An 18462-nucleotide genomic window follows, 5' to 3' on the forward strand; every position below is an offset into this window, starting at 1 on the left:
TTTTTCTCTATCTTCTTGTTTTGTGACATTCATCCTCCGCTGTTGCCATTTCTAATATAAAGTAGTGTAAAGTTCTTACTTATATCTGTCAGTAAACTCACCATAAAAGCACTAAAAAATACCGGTGTAGTGAGTTTACATTATTCACCCAAGGAACTTTAGTTATTAGAGAGTTCCAGTCAGACGGTTTTTCTTGGGACACATTTGTTGTTGTTGTTGTTTCCGGATGAGGAGATGCTGCTCCGTTATTGATTGAAGTAAAGTGTGAATGTCATTAAAACAGTTAGCGCCATCTTTCGACACTTCTTCCACTCCCGTCCTTGCACGCTACACCGCTACAACAAATATGACAGGGAGACGACTGTGTCCAAGCCACCGTCAGAAAGTGACCTAAAGATGATGTTTAAAACATCATCTATGCAACATTCAATCAATCATCCATCCCATCCATTTTCTACCGCTTATTCCCTTTTGGGGTCGCGGGGGCGCTGGCGCCTATCTTAGCTACAATCGGGCGGAAGGCGGTGTACACCTTGGACAAGTCGCCAGCTCATCGCAGGGCCAGCACAGATAGACAACATTCACACTCACATTTACACACTAGGGCCAATTTAGTGTTGCCAATCAACCTATCCCCAGGTGCATGTCTTTGGAGGTGGGAGGAAGCCGGAGTACCCGGAGGGAACCCACGCATTCACGGGGAGAACATGCAAACTCCACACAGAAAGATCCCGAGCCTGGATTTGAACCCAGGACTGCAGGACCTTCGTATTGTGCGGCAGACGCACTAACCCCTCTGCCACCGTGAAGCCCTCAATCAATCAATCAATGTTTATTTATATAGCCCTAAATCACAAATGTCTCAAAGGACTGTACAAATCATTACGACTACGACATCCTCGGAAGAACCCACATAAGGGCAAGGAAAATTCACACCCAGTGGGCAAGGAGAACTCACACCCAGTGGGACGCCAGTGACAATGATGACTATGAGAACCTTGGAGAGGACCTCATATGTGGGCAACACCTCCCCCCCTCCCCCCCCCTCTAGGGGACCGAAAGCAAAGGATGTCGAGCGGGTCTAACATGATACTGTGAAAGTTCAATCCATAGTGGCTCCAACACAGCCGCGAAAGTTCAGTTCAAAGCGGATCCAAGACATCAGCGAGAGTCCCGTCCACAGGAAACCATCCCAAGCGGAGTCGGATCAGCATCGTAGAGATGTCCCCAACCGATACACAGGCGAGCGGTCCATCCTAGGGCTCGACTGTGGACAGCCAGTACTTCATCCATGGTCATCGGACCGGACCCACTCCACAAGGGACGGGGGCGGGGGGAGAAGAAGACAAGAAGCGGCAGATCGACTGGTCTAAAAAGGGAGTCTATTTAAAGGCTAGAGTATACAAATGAGTTTTAAGGTGAGACTTAAATGCTTCTACTGAGGTAGCATCTCGAACTGTTACCGGGAGAACATTCCAGAGTACTGGAGCCCGAACGGAAAACGCTCTATAGCCCGCAGACTTTTTTTGCGGCTTTAGGAATCACTAATAAGCCTTTGAATGCAGATTTCTTGCCGGGACATATGGTACAATACAATCGGCAAGATAGGCTGGAGCTAGACCGTGTAGTATTTTATACGTAAGTAGTAAAACCTTAAAGTCACATCTTAAGTGCACAGGAAGCCAGTGCAGGTGAGCCAGTATAGGTATATATGTATGTATATATGTATATAAAGGTATATACAGTACAGGTATATATGTATGTATATATGTATATAAAGGTATATACAGTATAGGTATATATGTATGTATATATGTATATAAAGGTATATACAGTACAGGCGTAATGTGATCAAACTTCTTGTTCTTGTCAAAAGTCTAGCAGCCGCATTTTGTACCAACTGTAATCATTTTGAGCAAAGAACCACCATTACATGTTATGTAGACCACAGGGAAGTCTTTTACATTTAGAAAAATAATCAAAATAATAACTCCTTTAATGCACCTTATAATCCGGTGCGCCTTTTATATGAAAAAAGACCTGACTAGAGCCGCCCATTGGCAGTGCGCCCTATGTTCCGGAAAATACTGTATTCTCAGTTACGAGCTAGGTGGTGGAGCGCCATCTGCTGGTAGGTTGAGGTAGTGCTGCATACATAAGAACTGGACGAAGTGCACAGGAGGGATATTTGCAGACGCTGTAGGCGGGGACAAACAAACACAACTCATTAGCAGTAAAGCTACAGACACACAAAACCATAACAGAATACATTTAGTTAAAAAGTCCAGAGTGGTTAAAATTATTGTGCTTTTTATTTTATCTCAATCAAAATGCCCACATGTCATATTTTTCTTATTAGAGAGTAGCAGGAAAAACCTAAACCATATACTTGTAAACATTCACATTATTTGTCTGCTTATTTTTTTGTTATAAATGTCTTCTCAGTAAACGTAGCGGCAAAATAACATTTCATATTGTAAACAGAAGAGGAAAGTATATATTTATAGGCGTCACGCCAAACCCAAAGTTGGCTTAGATTGCCTTTGAGGTCGATCAACTAGCCGCCTCCGGCCAGTAAATCCGTAGCGGTCCCCCCCCCGACATGCTGCTTGGTAGCTCCTCTAAAGCGGACCCCCTTGGTCAAACACCCAGACCGGACGCCATTCGGCCAAAGAGAGCTGGCTGTCGTGTTCCAGCCAAAAGCACCTTTTAATGGCGAGAGCTTGAACCTTGAGAGGGATGTGGTCCACACAGGATGTCAAGGCACTTCCCCGTGTGGGGATCTTGTCTTTGAGTGACACGGTCGTGAGGCCAGCAAAAGTCCCGAAACAAAGCACAAGAACACACAGAAAGGATGGAACCCTTGGCAACTCCAATTGTAGTCACTGAAAACACTCCGGCTTGCAACCATGGCCGCCAACCCTTGGCTGTCCCTTAAAAACTCTTCTTTTATAAAGTCTTGTCAAATACGTAGATGTTGACCTTGTTTGACATTGAGCGAGGATGTTTGCTGGTACATGTCAGGCAGAGAATCATTTCAGGGTGGTACTTAGCCTGCTAGCTTAGTCTTTGCTTAGCGTGATAGAAAGTAGCAACGAGTTAAAAGTAGAGTTCCGTGCAGGGGTGTCAAACTCATTTTAGATGGGGGGGGGGGGGGGGCACACGGGGGAGAATCTACTCCCAAGTGGTGAAATCACGGCACCACAACTTCAAAGTAAAGACAACTTCAGATAGTTTTGTTTGAAAAAAGAAGCACATTCTGAAAATGTACAAATCATAATGTTGTTGGGGGTTTTTGACACTTACATATTCTATCTGTATTCATCGGTATTTGTATTTGTTCATCATGTTCATCAGTCAACTCAGTGGTGTTCATTTTCAATCAATCAAGGTAAAAAAAAAACGTTATTACAAACAAATTACAGTATTTTATTTATAAAGTTTGATCATTTTCCTCAACTGATCACGTGGTTTATTTTGTACATACGTAGCATCATCTGCAAAGATACAAAGAATTGCTATTGCGACATCCGGTGGACACATTTAGAACAGCAGTTTCTTTCAATCAAAATGTTCAGGTTCATTTCTATACTTTGCAAACCTCTTCGCGGGCCTGATCCGTACGTTTGACACCCCTGGTTTAGTAAATAGTTAGTTTATACATACAAATATAGATGACAACATGTATATGTTAAATCTTTCGTAGAGTTATTGACCATTAGCCACACATTTTTTGGCAACGAGCTTGGCAATGAACTCCCAGTAGAAAACATTGATGACGCATATTAGTAATATCATTTATAAATAAGGGTTGGATGAACAGAATGTCATGTATTAAATAAAATAAATGAATTATTTATTATATATGTAAACAAGTGAGTTTCAAGATTTAATTCAAAATAATATATCCTCCTGAGAACCGTTTGTGTTTGCTCTATTTTCTTTTGTCAGAGTTACACATTTTGGAAAGAAGAAAAATAGCCCTGTTGTGCAAAAAAAAAAAAAAAAGTCCACTGCAGAGGATGCTGGCTCCGGAGAGGATATCGTACAAATATACATTTTCTCACATCGCACAAAAACCAGGCTTGTCAAGTCCTACCGAACTGGAGTTGCCAAGTCACACGCACCGGAAAGTGAGGTTGTGTTTTTAAAAATAATGCTTCAAATTAAAACTACCTTCCAAGGGTACCTCCACGCACACACACACACACACACACACACACACACACACACACACACACACACACACAAAGCTGCCTGCAAGTCAAGCTAGCGTATAGCCTTTGCCTTGAGCTTTGATTTTCATACGCAGTTAAATAGAACCAGGTGTCCCCACGTAAAATAACTACTCATTTGTACTATTTACAAACTCATATATATTATATATATATGTATGTCTATAATATATATGTGTAATTATGTATATGCATGTGTATGTATTAGTTATATATGTATATATATGTGTGTATGTATATATATATGTATATATCATAAAGTAGGCATTACATAACCGTGCCCCTTAACAAAAATAATGTACAAATAAAAAACCCTGAAATAAAATATAATATTTCTATCCAAAGAAACAAGAACAAAGCAAAGTATTTTTGGAGTATTTTGCTATGTCGTACGTGTAGCAGTACTTGTGATGTGGAGCCCTCGCAAGTTGCTGAGACCTGAGTGTCGGCGGTCAGGTGCGGATCACGATAGCTAAGATTCCCGGGGTTGGTGTAATCCCGCACTGGACACAAAAAAAGAAACTAGGAAGCAAAAACCAAAAAATGAGGAGTCGAGGACGGGGGAGGTCTTAAGACTCGGGGGACTGCTCGGACAGAGCGTTGAGCAGGTTTTTGTAGGCGGCAGAGTTCATGTAGCGGGGGTACGAGTCTCTTTGCATGAGGGTGTAGATCTGCAGCTGGGCGTCGTCGAAGGTGTGCGAGTTGGGCTCCTGTATGCTCCGGTTGATGGTCTCGCGTACGCGGGAGTCCAGGCTCACCTGGGCAAGGGAGGGGGGCGCACGTCCAGTTAGTCGACAAGGACAACACATACAGCATCACATCATCACAACAGATATGAAGTAACCTTACTCGCTGGACAATATCGCATCTGATCTGATGGATTGATACAAAACCATACTGAGATATGATACAATATTCAAAGCATGGTGGCATTGTGATATCACTTTAGACATTAGTATTCAAATTTCAGTCTTTTCTTGTAACGTTATGGCCTATATTTTTGCTGTTGTTTTATTTCTACAATGTGATAAGGTCCAATAAATCTCGACCTGCCGGCTACACTTTGAACACCAGTGCAATAGTTGGATTCGACCCGTGAAAACGATAAAATGCAATATATACGATCAGATGAGTATGATACAACACCGTGAATTAGGCTAGAATCTGTGGTGGATTGAGAAACACCTTGCGGTGCAGCTTGGACACATCTTCAGTAAAGAACCGAGGTTCATTGGGTGTTTCGGGTCTTTGATCTCTATACATCCTCGCCTGGGCGACCCAACCGGGGCTGATCGGGCTATGGCTTGTGTCCAAGCAGCGTACTACTCCATCCGTCTCCCCTCTCGATCCACAACCACCTTGAGGCTTTCTCAGCAGCCTCGCTGATGTTACTGGTGGCTCTTCTCTCCGCCAACCCTCTGATTCACAGATGCACAGATTGCCCTAGAAAGCCCCTGCAGCCCACTTCTATTGGCACTCCAATCGCTCTCTCTGCATGCCTTGACCAGCTCAAGGTATTTGGCCTTCTTTCGCTCACGAGTCTCCTCCATCCGGTCTTCCCAGGGGACTGTAAGTTCCAGCAGCACAACATACTTTGTAGAGTCAGAACTTAAGACAAGGTCTAAACTGAATTATACCGTGTACCGTTTTCCTTAATGCTTGTGAGCTGGCATGTGTTGGTATTTGGTCACAGAACCCTTTAGAGGATTATTCTACTAAGGGCTTAAGTGCACATGTTCGTCACAAACTTTCCAGAGAGTGGTGGACCCTTGCCCCCAGGAATCCTACAGGTCTGGATTTTAGGAGGAAATGTTAAGACATTAGCAACATCTGCTAGGAGGCCCTCACAAGTAGGAGTTAGAGGATAGGGGTCGGAGGTCACCCGACTCAAACCCATCACAGGAAATAGGCTGACTGGCCAAATAACAAACTGGGTGTTGTCCAAACTGGCCGGGCCCCTGGGCTAGAACAACAAAGAGTAACTGTGTAAAACGTATTTAAGGACAATGGTCCGAGAAGAGTGATCAGGCTCATACTCTTTCTCCTGGAGCTGCAGTTCCAGTCTGAGGCTCGTTGAAACAAATAAAGCGGTTTGATCGACGATTCCTCGTTGGCGTCTTCTTGGCTCATCACCCATCGCACGACCAACTAATACCGGTATACAACAATTGCAATGTAGATATGTTTGTATGATGTGATAGAACTACAATAGAATTAAATGACTCAAAAACCGCGATAAGTCGCTTTGAAAGTAAAAAGCTGGGTTTCGTACTTGTCTGATGTGCTTCCTGTTTTGCCACTAAAGCACACATACAATTCCTGAATGCAATACCGTGAATGATTTGATGCAGCAGCAGATGGGTTGATGAATACGATAAAAGGAGTACAATAGATGTGAACGATGGATTAGCACAGTCCTTCTAAAATAGTGGGGCGGTGCGTTACCGGGGTGGGGGCGCACATGACCCTTGGGGAACAGGCTTTTTTTGACGTACCAGAATATGATGAAGCATATGTAGCACTTGGCTTCACTGTAACCACGGTGCGAGTCGAGGAAAGACCGGTATGTTGTTTCCTTTGAAGTCAATAAGCTTACAATGTTATGCAGAGGTGTAGTTATAAAAACAAATTATACTATTGATAGTCATGGTTGAGAGTGTGTGTTCTTCTTCCTAGGGAAGCTTAACAGAAAATATTTGAGAAGCCCTGCATCAGCATGAGATAAGTTGGAGACCGATACAATATAATGATGTGAAACAATAGATTAGATAGAAGTGCAATAGAATTATCTTGGTATGGGAAGTGATGGTTCCAAATGAGGTGTGTAAAACCATTTGCATATTTTTGCAGGTGTTGGACAGCCAGGTCACAGTATTGTCATCAACCGCTTCCAGACCCCGTGTCCCATTTGGGAGACGGTAAAGGGGACAAGACATTACGATGGGGTTAGCTGTTTGTTTCTCTGTGCTGTATAAACCATACCCCATTTCTGGATTGTTTAGCTAAATAGTCCAACGCCAGTTTGAAGGACGGATCAGGCGGGTCAGCGGAGAGACTTTCCTGCCGGTGCAGGACTCGTGTCTAGAATGAAGTCTGGATGTGCTCTTCTTCCACTCCATGTTCCATTTGATATTCGCCCCAATGTGCTGCAGATAGGAATGGGGGTCTTGATTTAAGCTGTCGCCGCCAGACGGAAGGGGGATACAAAAGCTTGTCATGAAGCAAATGTCCAAGCTCTTGTGCTTGACAAGCCAGAGACTGTGTGTCTCTTTTGCAGTGAAGCCCAGATGGTTGATGCCTGCCAGAACAAACAGGTTGTCCGTTGGAGGGGGGGCTGGCATCCATTCACTGTACACAGAGCATCTTATAGGTCCGTCAATGAGGCGAGTGTTAGCACTGTCACACCAAGTAAAGGTGCAATATTTGGCAGCGGAGTAGACTAAAGCCAAGGTGGCTGTATGCAATGTTGTGGCACCAGATCTCTATCCAGACTCTGCTAGTTGCTTCAATAGCCCAACTTTTTGCGCAGTGACTCAAGTTGTCGCCTGAACATGAGCGCCCTATCCAGTTCATGCCGAGACAAGTAAGTTCGGCATGAAAAGGCATTTCTCAAATGTTGTAACTTCCTTTCCGGACCGTTACCAAGCTCTTTGATCATAGATGTGTCTGTCACACGGCGGTAGGCAGAAACCCTTGCAGTTAAGACTGACAAACACACCACTGGCCTTCTTCCACTTCCACTTCACCAAAGCAAGGCTTAGTAAATATGTCAATGGTAAGACTCTCCAGATAGGTCTCCATGAATAGAAGCCATGATGCTTGTATAATGTCAACGTGCGCTAGAAAACCATGACGAACACACCATTATCTATGGGCCTAACAGAGTTAATTTCAGTGGCAGAGGGGTTAGTGCGTCTGCCTCACAATACGAAGGTCCTGCAGTCCTGGGTTCAATCCCAGGCTCGGGATCTTTCTGTGTGGAGTTTGCATCTTCTCCCCGTGAATGCGTGGGTTCCCTCCGGGTACTCCGGCTTCCTCCCACTTCCAAAGACATGCACCTGGGGATAGGTTGATTGGCAACACTAAATTGGCCCTAGTGTGTGAATGTGAGGGTGAATGTTGTCTGTCTATCTGTGTTGGCCCTGCAATGAGGTGGCGACTTGTCCAGGGTGTACTCCGCCTTCCACCCGATTGTAGCTGAGAGGGAATAAGCGGTAGAAAATGGATGGATGGACGAACTCAAAGACCTGACATGACATCATTTTGGCAACTGGTTGCCTTGCCGTTTAGGAAGAGAGATGTCCATCCATCCATCCATTTTCTACCGCTTATTCCCTTTTGGGGTCACGGGGGGCGCTGGCGCCTATCTCAGCTACAATCTGGCGGAAGGCGGGGTACACCCTGGACAAGTCGCCACCTCATCGGCTAGATCTATTCTAACCGCTGCAAAACTTGCCGGGCTCTTGCTGGTCAGTAAAGTACCAGACGTTCAAGAATACATTACCGACGTTTTCTTGGAGCCGTTGCAGAGCCATGGTACTATCCGAACCGGAAGAAGGTGACGAGACCAGCTATATACAACAGGACTCCAGTCTGGACCAAAGTCAGTGGGTTTGGGAACCATCCAGAGGTCAGACACCTCTTTGGACATGTTGCTGGCTGACGGGCAGTCATTGGTCTTGTATACTCCATTCTTCACTAGATATAACAAGTTAGAATTAGCAGAGATGGTGCAAGGACGGTGTATGTTTCTAGATCTGCCAGTTAGATTGTAATTATGTTCCACGCAGACAACTAGAGTGTGTAAAGTTGATGGTATTGACGGCCTCTGACCAGCGTTTTTTTCACTTTTCAGCCGAATGGGGAGAAAGCAACACTTGGATGCTTCACCTCTTCCTTAGCAAAGAAAAATCCTCGCTCTCCGCATCCCAGCAAGGTGTGTAGTTGTTTTTGCGTCCTAGTGAGATTGATCTTTTTGCTGCAGTAAAGATGGAACTACAAGAATCCTGGTATGTCTCATCAACACAGCTGGTATCAGAAGATGGAAGGTCCTGAGCAAGTTGATCTATGATGAGACTGTACAGTTCCTAATTGGCATTGCAAAAGTTGAAGCGCTTGTGCGGCTCACTTGGGGCTGGAACTACAAGCTTGGAGGCCGTAATCAAAGATGGTCAGTGTTGAAACCTGGAGAACATCTCAAAGACAGAGCTCCCGAAGGCCAGGTCTGGATTGGTTCCAGTGTTGCGACAACCAAAGTAGAAGCCAGAGACATCCTTGGGAGTGTGTAGTAGGACAAGTCTGGCTCCGGTTGCCCAGTCAACCAAGCATTCAACAACTGGGCTGATGGAAATATGGTACCATTTTCTGTGCTGGCAGTTGAAGTCAGCTGCATCAAGGCAGGGGTGTTAGAACACGGGAATGGTTGTGGGTGCAAGTGCAAGGTTAATGGTTCGTGAACATTAATGATATTATCAGTCCATGCATAATTATTTGATTGCTGATCCATCGGAGGATGGATCAGCAAGGGTCCAACTGCACTAATTGTAGACAAACGTAGCAAGGCCATGCTTCCTGCTTAGCCAGTGTGAAGTTGGGTATCACTCGCTGGTTTGCAATAATACCATGAGTGACTTGGAAGAAGAAGACGAGGATCTTATGCCTGATGGCCAGCTGGATGGTGACACAGATCTGGTGTGCGGTTAGGCCCTCGATGTCAAGCTGTAGGATGTTTGCAGCAAGTAGCGCCTGGCCGTCCAGCATGCAGCTTGCACTTCTCTTTTGCTTCCGGGGCCCAGGGGCTATCCTTTAACCACCTCAGGAGCATCCTCTTTTCGTCATCAATTGGATAAATATGGCATTGTAAGATAAAATTGTCATGTCTTGGGATCATGTTATGTTCGGTTTTGTTTAAGACTCCATTGTTTTGTTGCCAGGGCTTCAGGGTGCCAGAGGGGTTAGTGCGTCCTGGGTTCAATCCTGGGCTCAGGATCTTTCTGTGTGGAGTTTGCATGTTCTCCCCGTGAATGCGTGGGTTCTACTCCGGCTTCCTCCCACTTCCAAAGACACGCACCTGGGGATAGGTTGATTGGCAACACTAAATGGTCCCTAGTGTGTGAATGTGAGGGTGAATATTGTCTGTATCTGTGTTGGCCCTGCGATGAGGTGGCGACTTGTCCAGGGTGTACCCTGCCTTCCGCCCGATTGTAGCTGAGATAGGCACCAGCGCCCCCCGCGACCCAAAAGGGAATAAGCGGTAGAAAATGGATGGATGGATGTTTTGTCGCCGTGGTTTCTTACTGTGTTCACCTGTCTCTGATTAGTGCTCACCTGCTTCCTGAGCACTAATCAGAGGCAGTATTTAAGCTGGTCATTTCCAGTCAGTCCTTGTGGCGTCATTGTTCGTTTCATGCTCTGTCCATGCTACTTTTTCATGCCAAAGTCCATGCTGCTCCTTTCAAGCCACAGTAAGTGTTGTTTGTTTTATGTTCATAGTTTACGTTAAAGTGTTTGTTTTGTTTCATTGGCCAAGTTGTGCCTCCGCTGTGAGCGCTTTTTGTTTAGTTAAAATTAAATCACGTTTATACCTGCACGCCATGTCCCGAGTAGACCGTCTGCTTTACTGCGACCCCCCCATCTTGACAAAAACCATGGACACAATGTGATTGAGCTGTACAATCACATCGATGGCAAGGATAGAGATAATACATGGACCCCAAAGGGAATAAGCGGTAGAAAATGGATGGATGGATGGACACCATGAAGAGTAGATCCACCAATGTAAAGAACGATAGAGTCTGATAGATGAGTTATATTAGAACGGATGCACGATGCAATACCTCTTTCGGGGAGAGGATGGAGATGTAGTCCTCGTAGATGACCCGGGCCTTCTCCTCAATAGCGCTTTTGTTGCTCTCCTTGCCAAACTCCTGGCACGCCAGCCAGAAGAGCATGTTCTCCTCGCTGAACTCGGTGCGCAGGAACTGGCGGAAGGAGTTCCTCCCAGCAGGGCAGCACATCAGCTTGTCGAAGGACTGGGCCCACGAGTGCACCTCCTCCAGCGTGGGCTTGGGGCTGCGGAGCGGCAACGTTTATAGCCCGGGGGCTGAAGCGGTAGATGGAAGATGCGCTTACCAGTCTTCACAGTCTACTGTCCCTTCTTTGACGTCGTAGGATGTCTTTCGGTTCCTGTCGTCTCTGTCCTCGTTCCTGTAAGAATCATGTAAGTAGACAAATATTTCACATTCTGCCTAGCGACGGAAATAGATATCTACATATATACATATTTAAGAGTTATTTCTTTATATTCATAGTCATATTTGAAAACAGCTAGTGTTTTTCCATTTGTTCTCTTTTTGGTTGTCCGCTAGTAAACTGTGTGTGTTAAACTTGAAGCTTTAGGAATGTAAGGAGTAGCTATACTCCCTTCTTATCTCTTCCTGTCTCAGGCTAAGCAGAACAATAGATATGGCGAGAGAGATATATTAAAGAAGACAGAGCTTCCATAGAGTTTTCAGATCAACTAGGCGACGCGAATTGAGTGTTTTGTTTTTTAGGTTGGTCTCTCCAAAGCTTTGGAATAAATTGCAAAATTCCTATTCTGTTCTGGGTTATTTAAAATCAGCTTATGTGTCATCAAAAGAACTTGGGATTGACCAGCAACTTAAATTCCCTCGGAGGAACATCTGGTTCAAACGCTACAATAGCATCAAGGGGTGAAAGGTAGATCTTTATTTATGATGTCATAACCATGCACAGTTTCCCTGTCCTTTTTGGACCAACTGGCTATTGCAACTGTCTATCAACTGTATGTGCCTTGCTCGCCTACACTGCACAGACCGCCGCGTTGTTGATGGCCTCAGGCAGATTTCAATGGCAACAAGCTAGCTGAATTCTGATTGGATAAAAGCTGCAACGTAAAAACACCAACACGGCAGCCTAATGTGACATGAGGGGAACATTATGAATACTTTTATACATTTAGGAAATCCATCCATCCATCCATTTTCTACCGCTTATTCCCTTTTTTCTTTTTTTGGGGTTGCGGAGGGGCGCTGGCGCCTATCTCAACTACAATCGGGCGGAAGGCGGGGTACACCCTGGACAAGTCGCCACCTCATCGCAGGGCCAACACAGATAGACAGACAACATTCACACTCACATTCACACACTAGGGCCAATTTAGTGTTGCCATTCAACCTATCCCCAGGTGCATGTCTTTGGAAGCGGGATGTAAATTGAAAATATAACTAACTTTTCTCAATTTATGATCATGATTTATGTAAGGCCAGCAGACGAGTCTGGCAAATACAGTGGAAGCTGTGTGTATATTTAGTGCAGAGATGCAGGCCGAACCACACTAATTTGAATGGAAACGGAAATATTTCTGGGCCATTCCGGAGCCGTTACGCATCCGGTGGAAATCAGGGTGTGTGTTGTCAACAGAGGTGGTTAGAGTAGCCAAAACCTGTACTTAGTAAGAGTACTGTTACTTTTGAGCAGTTCTTCTCAAATAGTGGCACCCTTTAGGCGGCGTAGAGTGATGCCAGGGCAAAGTATCCTGACCTCATTTTGATTTAAAATAATAATAAAATCTGAAAAAATTGTTATAATTGTTTTTGTTTTGAAGGTTAAAACATTTTATACATTGAGTTAATGTTGCTGATCAATTTGAATCTGTTATTATTAATTCCATTTATTTCATTAACACATTTAGTTATCAGATGGTTCAAGTTGCTCGACAAAAGTTTATAGTTTAAATTTGTTTTTCTTTTTGTTTTTATGCTAATTGATGCACTTTTATTATTTTTTGTTACAGACTAAACAAGAGAGTCAAGTTATTGTTTGTTGTAAGTTGATCTATATTTCTTTATTTTATATTCTTAAATGTTAATAAGGACACAAAGTTATGTAGAGGTGTACTTACAGTGGTGGTCAAAAGTGTACGTACACCTGTAAAGAACATGATGTCGTGGCTGTCTTGACTTTCCAATTATTTCTACAACTCTTATTTTTTGTGATGTACTGAAGTCACAAAAAACATTCATGAAGTTTGCTTCTTTTATGAATTTATTATGGCTCTACTGGAAATGTGAGCAATCAAAAGTATACGTACAGCAATGTTAATATTTGCTTACATGTCCCTTGGCAAGTTTCACTGCAAAAAGGCGCTTTTGGTAGCCATCCACAAGCTTCTGTGCACATTTTTCACCACAAAATTGCTGCAGTTCAGCTAAATGTGTTGCTTTTCTGACATGGACTTGTTTCTTCAGCATTGTCCACACCTTTAAGTCAGGACTTTGGGAAGGAAGGCCATTCTAAAACCTTCATTCGAGCCTGATTTAGCCATTCCTTTACCACTTTTGAGGTGTGTTTGGGGTCATTGTCCTGTTGGAACACCCAACTGTGTCATGTCTGGGATCATGTTTTGTTTAAGTTATGTTCGGTTTGGTTTTCACTCCCTTGTCTTGTTCCCATGGTTACCCATTTGTTTCCCCTGTTCCACGTTTGAACTCACGCACCTGTTTTCAATCACCACAGTATTATTCAAGCCACAGTTGCCAGGTAGTCAGGCTGGCGACATCACCTTCTACTCACCCTCGATACACCTTTTGTAAACCACACCGATGATCCATGTCCCGTTCTCTTTCCAAGTAAGTTTTTCGTTATCCATGCCACAGTGCAAGTTTTTGTTCTCAATCAATCAATGTTTATTTATATAGCCCCAAATCACAAATGTCTCAAAGGACTGCACAAATCATTACGACTACAACATCCTCGGAAGAACCCACAAAAGGGCAAGGAAAACTCACACCCAGTGGGCAGGGAGAATTCACATCCAGTGGGACGCCAGTGACAATGCTGACTATGAGAAACCTTGGAGAGGACCTCAGATGTGGGCAACCCCCCTCCCCCCCTCTCTAGGGGACCGAAGCAATGGATGTCGAGCGGGTCTAACATGATACTGTGAAAGTTCAATCCATAGTGGCTCCAACACAGCCGCGAGAGTTCAGTTCAAGCGGATCCAAGACAGCAGCGAGAGTCCCGTCCACAGGAAACCATCTCAAGCGGATCAGCAGCGTAGAGATGTCCCCAACCGAGACAGGCGAGCGGTCCATCCTGGGTCCCGACGAGCGGTCCATCCTGGGTCTCGACTCTGGACAGCCAGTACTTCATCCATGGTCATCGGACCGGACCCCCTCCACAAGGGAGGGGGGACATAGGAGAAAGAAAAGAAGCGGCAGATCAACTGGTCTAAAAAGGAGGTTTATTTAAAAGTTAGAGTATACAGATGAGTTTTAAGGTGAGACTTAAATGCTTCTACTGAGGTAGCATCTCCAACTGTTACCGGGAGGGCATTCCAGAGTACTGGAGCCCGAACGGAAAACGCTCTATAGCCCGCAGACTTTTTTTGGGCTTTGAGAATCACTAATAAGCCGGAGTCTTTTGAACGCAGATTTCTTGCCGGGACATATGGTACAATATGACCATAGTTCTATGACCATAGTTTTGCCTCAGTGCAAGTTTTGTTTCATAGTCAAGTTTTTATACCTCCTCTGTGAGCGCTTTTCATTTGTTTCTTTTTGGAGTATAGTATAAATAAAATATGTCATTACATGGACATCTGACATCACATGGACAAAGCTAAGATATGTGGTCAGATGAAACAAAAATGGAGCTGTTAGGCCACAATACCCAGCAATATGTTTGGAGGAGAAAAGGTGAGGCCTTTAATCCCAGAAACACCATTCCTACCATCAAGCATGGTGGTGGTAGTATTATGCTCTGGGCCTGTTTTGCTGCCAATGGAACTGCTGCTTTACAGAGAGTAAATGGGGACAATGAAAAAGGAGGATTACCTCCAAATTCAACGCCTTCACCACCGCTTAATTCCTCTGAGGTTGTGGATGGCTGAGTTGCGCTGTATAGCGGCAGCCGGCTTCCAGGGCCCCAACTCCCCCTCTGTTGTGAGTTGGTGTGATTACATGTACCATGTTTATGTCTGCCATGCTATGTGAGGTTTTTTTTCTTCGGACTCAGTCTGGACCCCTCCTGAGGGTCCAGCCTTAGACTGATATGTTTTTTTACCCTTCCTCCTTTCCCAATGTCACCTTTTTCTCACCTTTTTTAAGGAGCGCCGTAAGTTGCTGATCCGTTGGCGGTCCCCTCTTGTCCCCTTGTAACGTATGTCTACCCTTGGTGGGACTGTGCCGAAAATGTAATTTCAGTTCTTATGTGTCTTGTACATGTTAAGAATGGACAGCAATAAAGCTGCGGTCTTCTGTCTTCTTCAGGACAAGCTAAAATCATCAGCCTGGAGCAGGGGTAGGGAACCTATGGCTCGCGAGCCAGATGTGGGTCTTTTGTTGACTGCATCTGGCTCTCTGATAAATCTGAGCTGACATTGCTTAACACGATAAGTAATAAATAATTCCACTTGTAATCAAAGTGTGAAAAATTACGTTCAAAATATAAAACATTCATTTTTAATCCATCCATTAATTTTCTACTGCACCTGTTGAAGAAGTTGCATAATGGTAAGAAGTTACTTATTTATTACTGTTAGTGTGGGGTTTGCCCTCCTGGGGGTTCTTCAGACCACCAAGCACCGTCATTAGAGCCTGATTCAGGGTTTAAATATAGTTTTATTTTTAAATAAGACTCTCAGTTGCTTTCCAGCAATTGTCTTTTTCTCTTTCCTTCTCGCTCGCGCTCTGGCTCCAGCTCCAACCCCGTCTCTCTCCCTGGCCGCTGCGTAAAACAGAGCGACAGGTGATTAGATAACAAGGCCCAGGTGGGCCATCTTCGGTCCTGGCACACACCGCTTCGCTGCAGGCCCGCATGCCACGCCCCCTCCACAGTTAGCTTCGGAATAACAATGTTATTACAAAAAATAGGAGACCTGTTATACTCTACAAATTTTGGCCTTACTTAAAAATGCACGCGTTTAGTTGTGTTCAGTGTTGAAAAAAAAAAATATGGCTCTTACGGAAATACATTTAAAAAATATTTGGATTTTCGGCTCTCTCAGCCAAAAAGGTTCCCGACCCCGGGCCTGGTGGTTGGGTCCTTGGCGCAGGTGGGTGTTCCAACCGGACAATGACCCCAAACACACTTCAAAAGTGGTAAAAGAATGGCTTGAATAAAGGTTTTCCTAAAATCCTGACTTAAAGGTGTGGACAATGCTGAAGAAACAAGTCCATGTCAGAAAAGCAACACATTTAGTTGAACTGCAGCAATTGTGTGGTGAAAAATGTAAGCAGAAGCTTGTGGATGGCTACTAAAAGGGCCTTATAGCAGTGAAACTTGCCAAGGGACATGTAAGCAAATATTAACATTGCTGTACGTATACTTTTGATTGCTCACATTTCCAGTAGAGACATAAAAGAATCAAACTTCATGAATGTTTTTTGTGAGCAACATGTGCTCCAATCACAACATCACAACAAAATAAGAAATGATTGTAAAGTCAACACAGCCATGACATCATGTTCTTTACAAGTCTACGTACACGTTTGACCACCGTTTTATAAACAAATGATACTACTTATAGTCGCTTCTCTGGCGACTTGTCGCCGTGGAACATGTGGAAGTGACAAAGTGTGTGGTACCAGGAGCAGCTGCAGCAGCAGCACCAGCAGAAGCAGCATGCGTTGGACAGCCGCGGGTTGGCCTGGCCCGCCTGAACCTGCTGGGTTGCTGCGGTTCCTCCCGCTGCCGACTCCTGCTGCACCGACATCTGCCTCTTTCGCATCTCCATCGGCTCTGATCCCATGGGCTGCCGGGGCACATGGAACACGGACACACTTGATCATGGACTGGACACATTTAGTCAGTGATTGAAGGAGAGCGAAGGGGTAGAGATGTACGTGAAGTTGTCACGTTGTGTAAATGGTAAACGAAAAGAGAATACAATGATTTGCAACGCATTTTCAACTTATATTCAAGTGAATAGACTGCAAAGATAAGATACTCAACGTTCAAACTGGAAAGCTTTGTTCTTTTTTGCAAATATTAGCTAGTTTGGAATTTGATGCCTGCAACATGTTTCAAAGAAGCTGGCACAAGTGGCAAAAAAGACTTATTTGGAACATCTCACAGGTGAACAGGCCACTTGGGTACAGGTGGGTGCTTCCGTGAAAATGCTCACTCATTCACAAACAAGGACGAGGCGAGGGTCACCACTTTGTCAACAAATACCTAAGCAAATTGATTAAGAACAACATTTTTTAACAAGGAATTTAGGGATTTCACCATCTACGCTCCGTAATATCATCGAAAGGTTGAGAAAATCTGGAAAAATCACAAGCAGAAAGCCTGAAAATCAACATTAAACGCCCATGACTTTTGATCCCCCAGGCGATACTGCATCAAAAACCGACATCAGTGTGTAAAGGACATCACCACATGGGGTCAGGAACACTGTCAGTAACTACAGTTGGTCGCTACACCCGTAAGTGCAAGCTAAAACTCTACTATGCAGAGCAAAAGCCATTTATCAACAACACCCAGAAAAGCCGCCGGCTTCCCTGGGCCCGAGCTCATCTCAAATGAACTGATGCAAAGTGGAAAAGTTTTCTGTGGTCTGACGAGTTCACATTTCAAATTCTTTTTGGAAACAGTGGACGTTGTGTTCTCCGGAACATAGCAGAAAAGAAACCTTCCGGATTGTTATAGCCGCAAAGTGTAAAAGGCAGCATGTGTGATGGTATGGGGGTGCCATGATTGGGTATAAAAGCAGCTTCCGTGAAATGCTCACTCATTCACAAACAAGGACAAGGCGAGGGTCATCACTTTGTCAACAAATACCTAAGCAAATTGATTAAGAACAACATTTTTTAACAAGGAATTTAGGGATTTCACCATCTACACTCCGTAATAGCATCGAAAGGTTCAGAGAATCTGGAGAAATCACAAGCAGAAAGCCTGAAAACCAACATTGAATGCCAAGGACCTTTGATCCCCCAGGCGATACTGCATCAAAAACCGACATCACTGTGTAAAGGACATCACCACATGGGGTCAGGAACACTGTCAGTAAACACAGTTGGTCGCTACATCTGTAAGTGCAAGTTAAAACTCTACTATGCAAAGGAAAAGCTATTTATCAACAACACCCAGAAACGCAGCCGGCTTTGCTGTGCCCGAGCTCATCTCAAATGGACTGATGCTAAGTGGAAAAGTGTTCTGTGGTCTGACGAGTCCACATTTCATATTCTTTTTGGAAACA

The 18462-nt window shown here is 44.4% G+C and overlaps 1 protein-coding gene across 2 annotated transcripts in view; it reads right to left on the bottom strand.

The window, feature by feature from the left end:
* Positions 1-3992: 3992 nt before the first annotated feature.
* The window catches only part of rgs20 (regulator of G protein signaling 20), a 39029-nt gene continuing 24559 nt past the window's right edge, over positions 3993-18462 (bottom strand). For both annotated transcript variants that reach the window (XM_061921047.1, XM_061921046.1), the window contains exons 2-5: positions 16844-17010; positions 11367-11441; positions 11072-11306; positions 3993-4993 (exon numbers count right to left, since the gene is read on the bottom strand). In XM_061921047.1, the coding sequence (XP_061777031.1) occupies positions 4805-4993; positions 11072-11306; positions 11367-11441; positions 16844-17010 (666 nt within the window). In that variant the 3' untranslated portion in view covers positions 3993-4804. The remainder of the gene's footprint in view (positions 4994-11071; positions 11307-11366; positions 11442-16843; positions 17011-18462) is intronic.

The sequence above is a fragment of the Nerophis ophidion genome, linkage group LG14 (genome assembly GCF_033978795.1).
Source record: "Nerophis ophidion isolate RoL-2023_Sa linkage group LG14, RoL_Noph_v1.0, whole genome shotgun sequence".
NCBI lineage: Eukaryota > Metazoa > Chordata > Actinopteri > Syngnathiformes > Syngnathidae > Nerophis > Nerophis ophidion.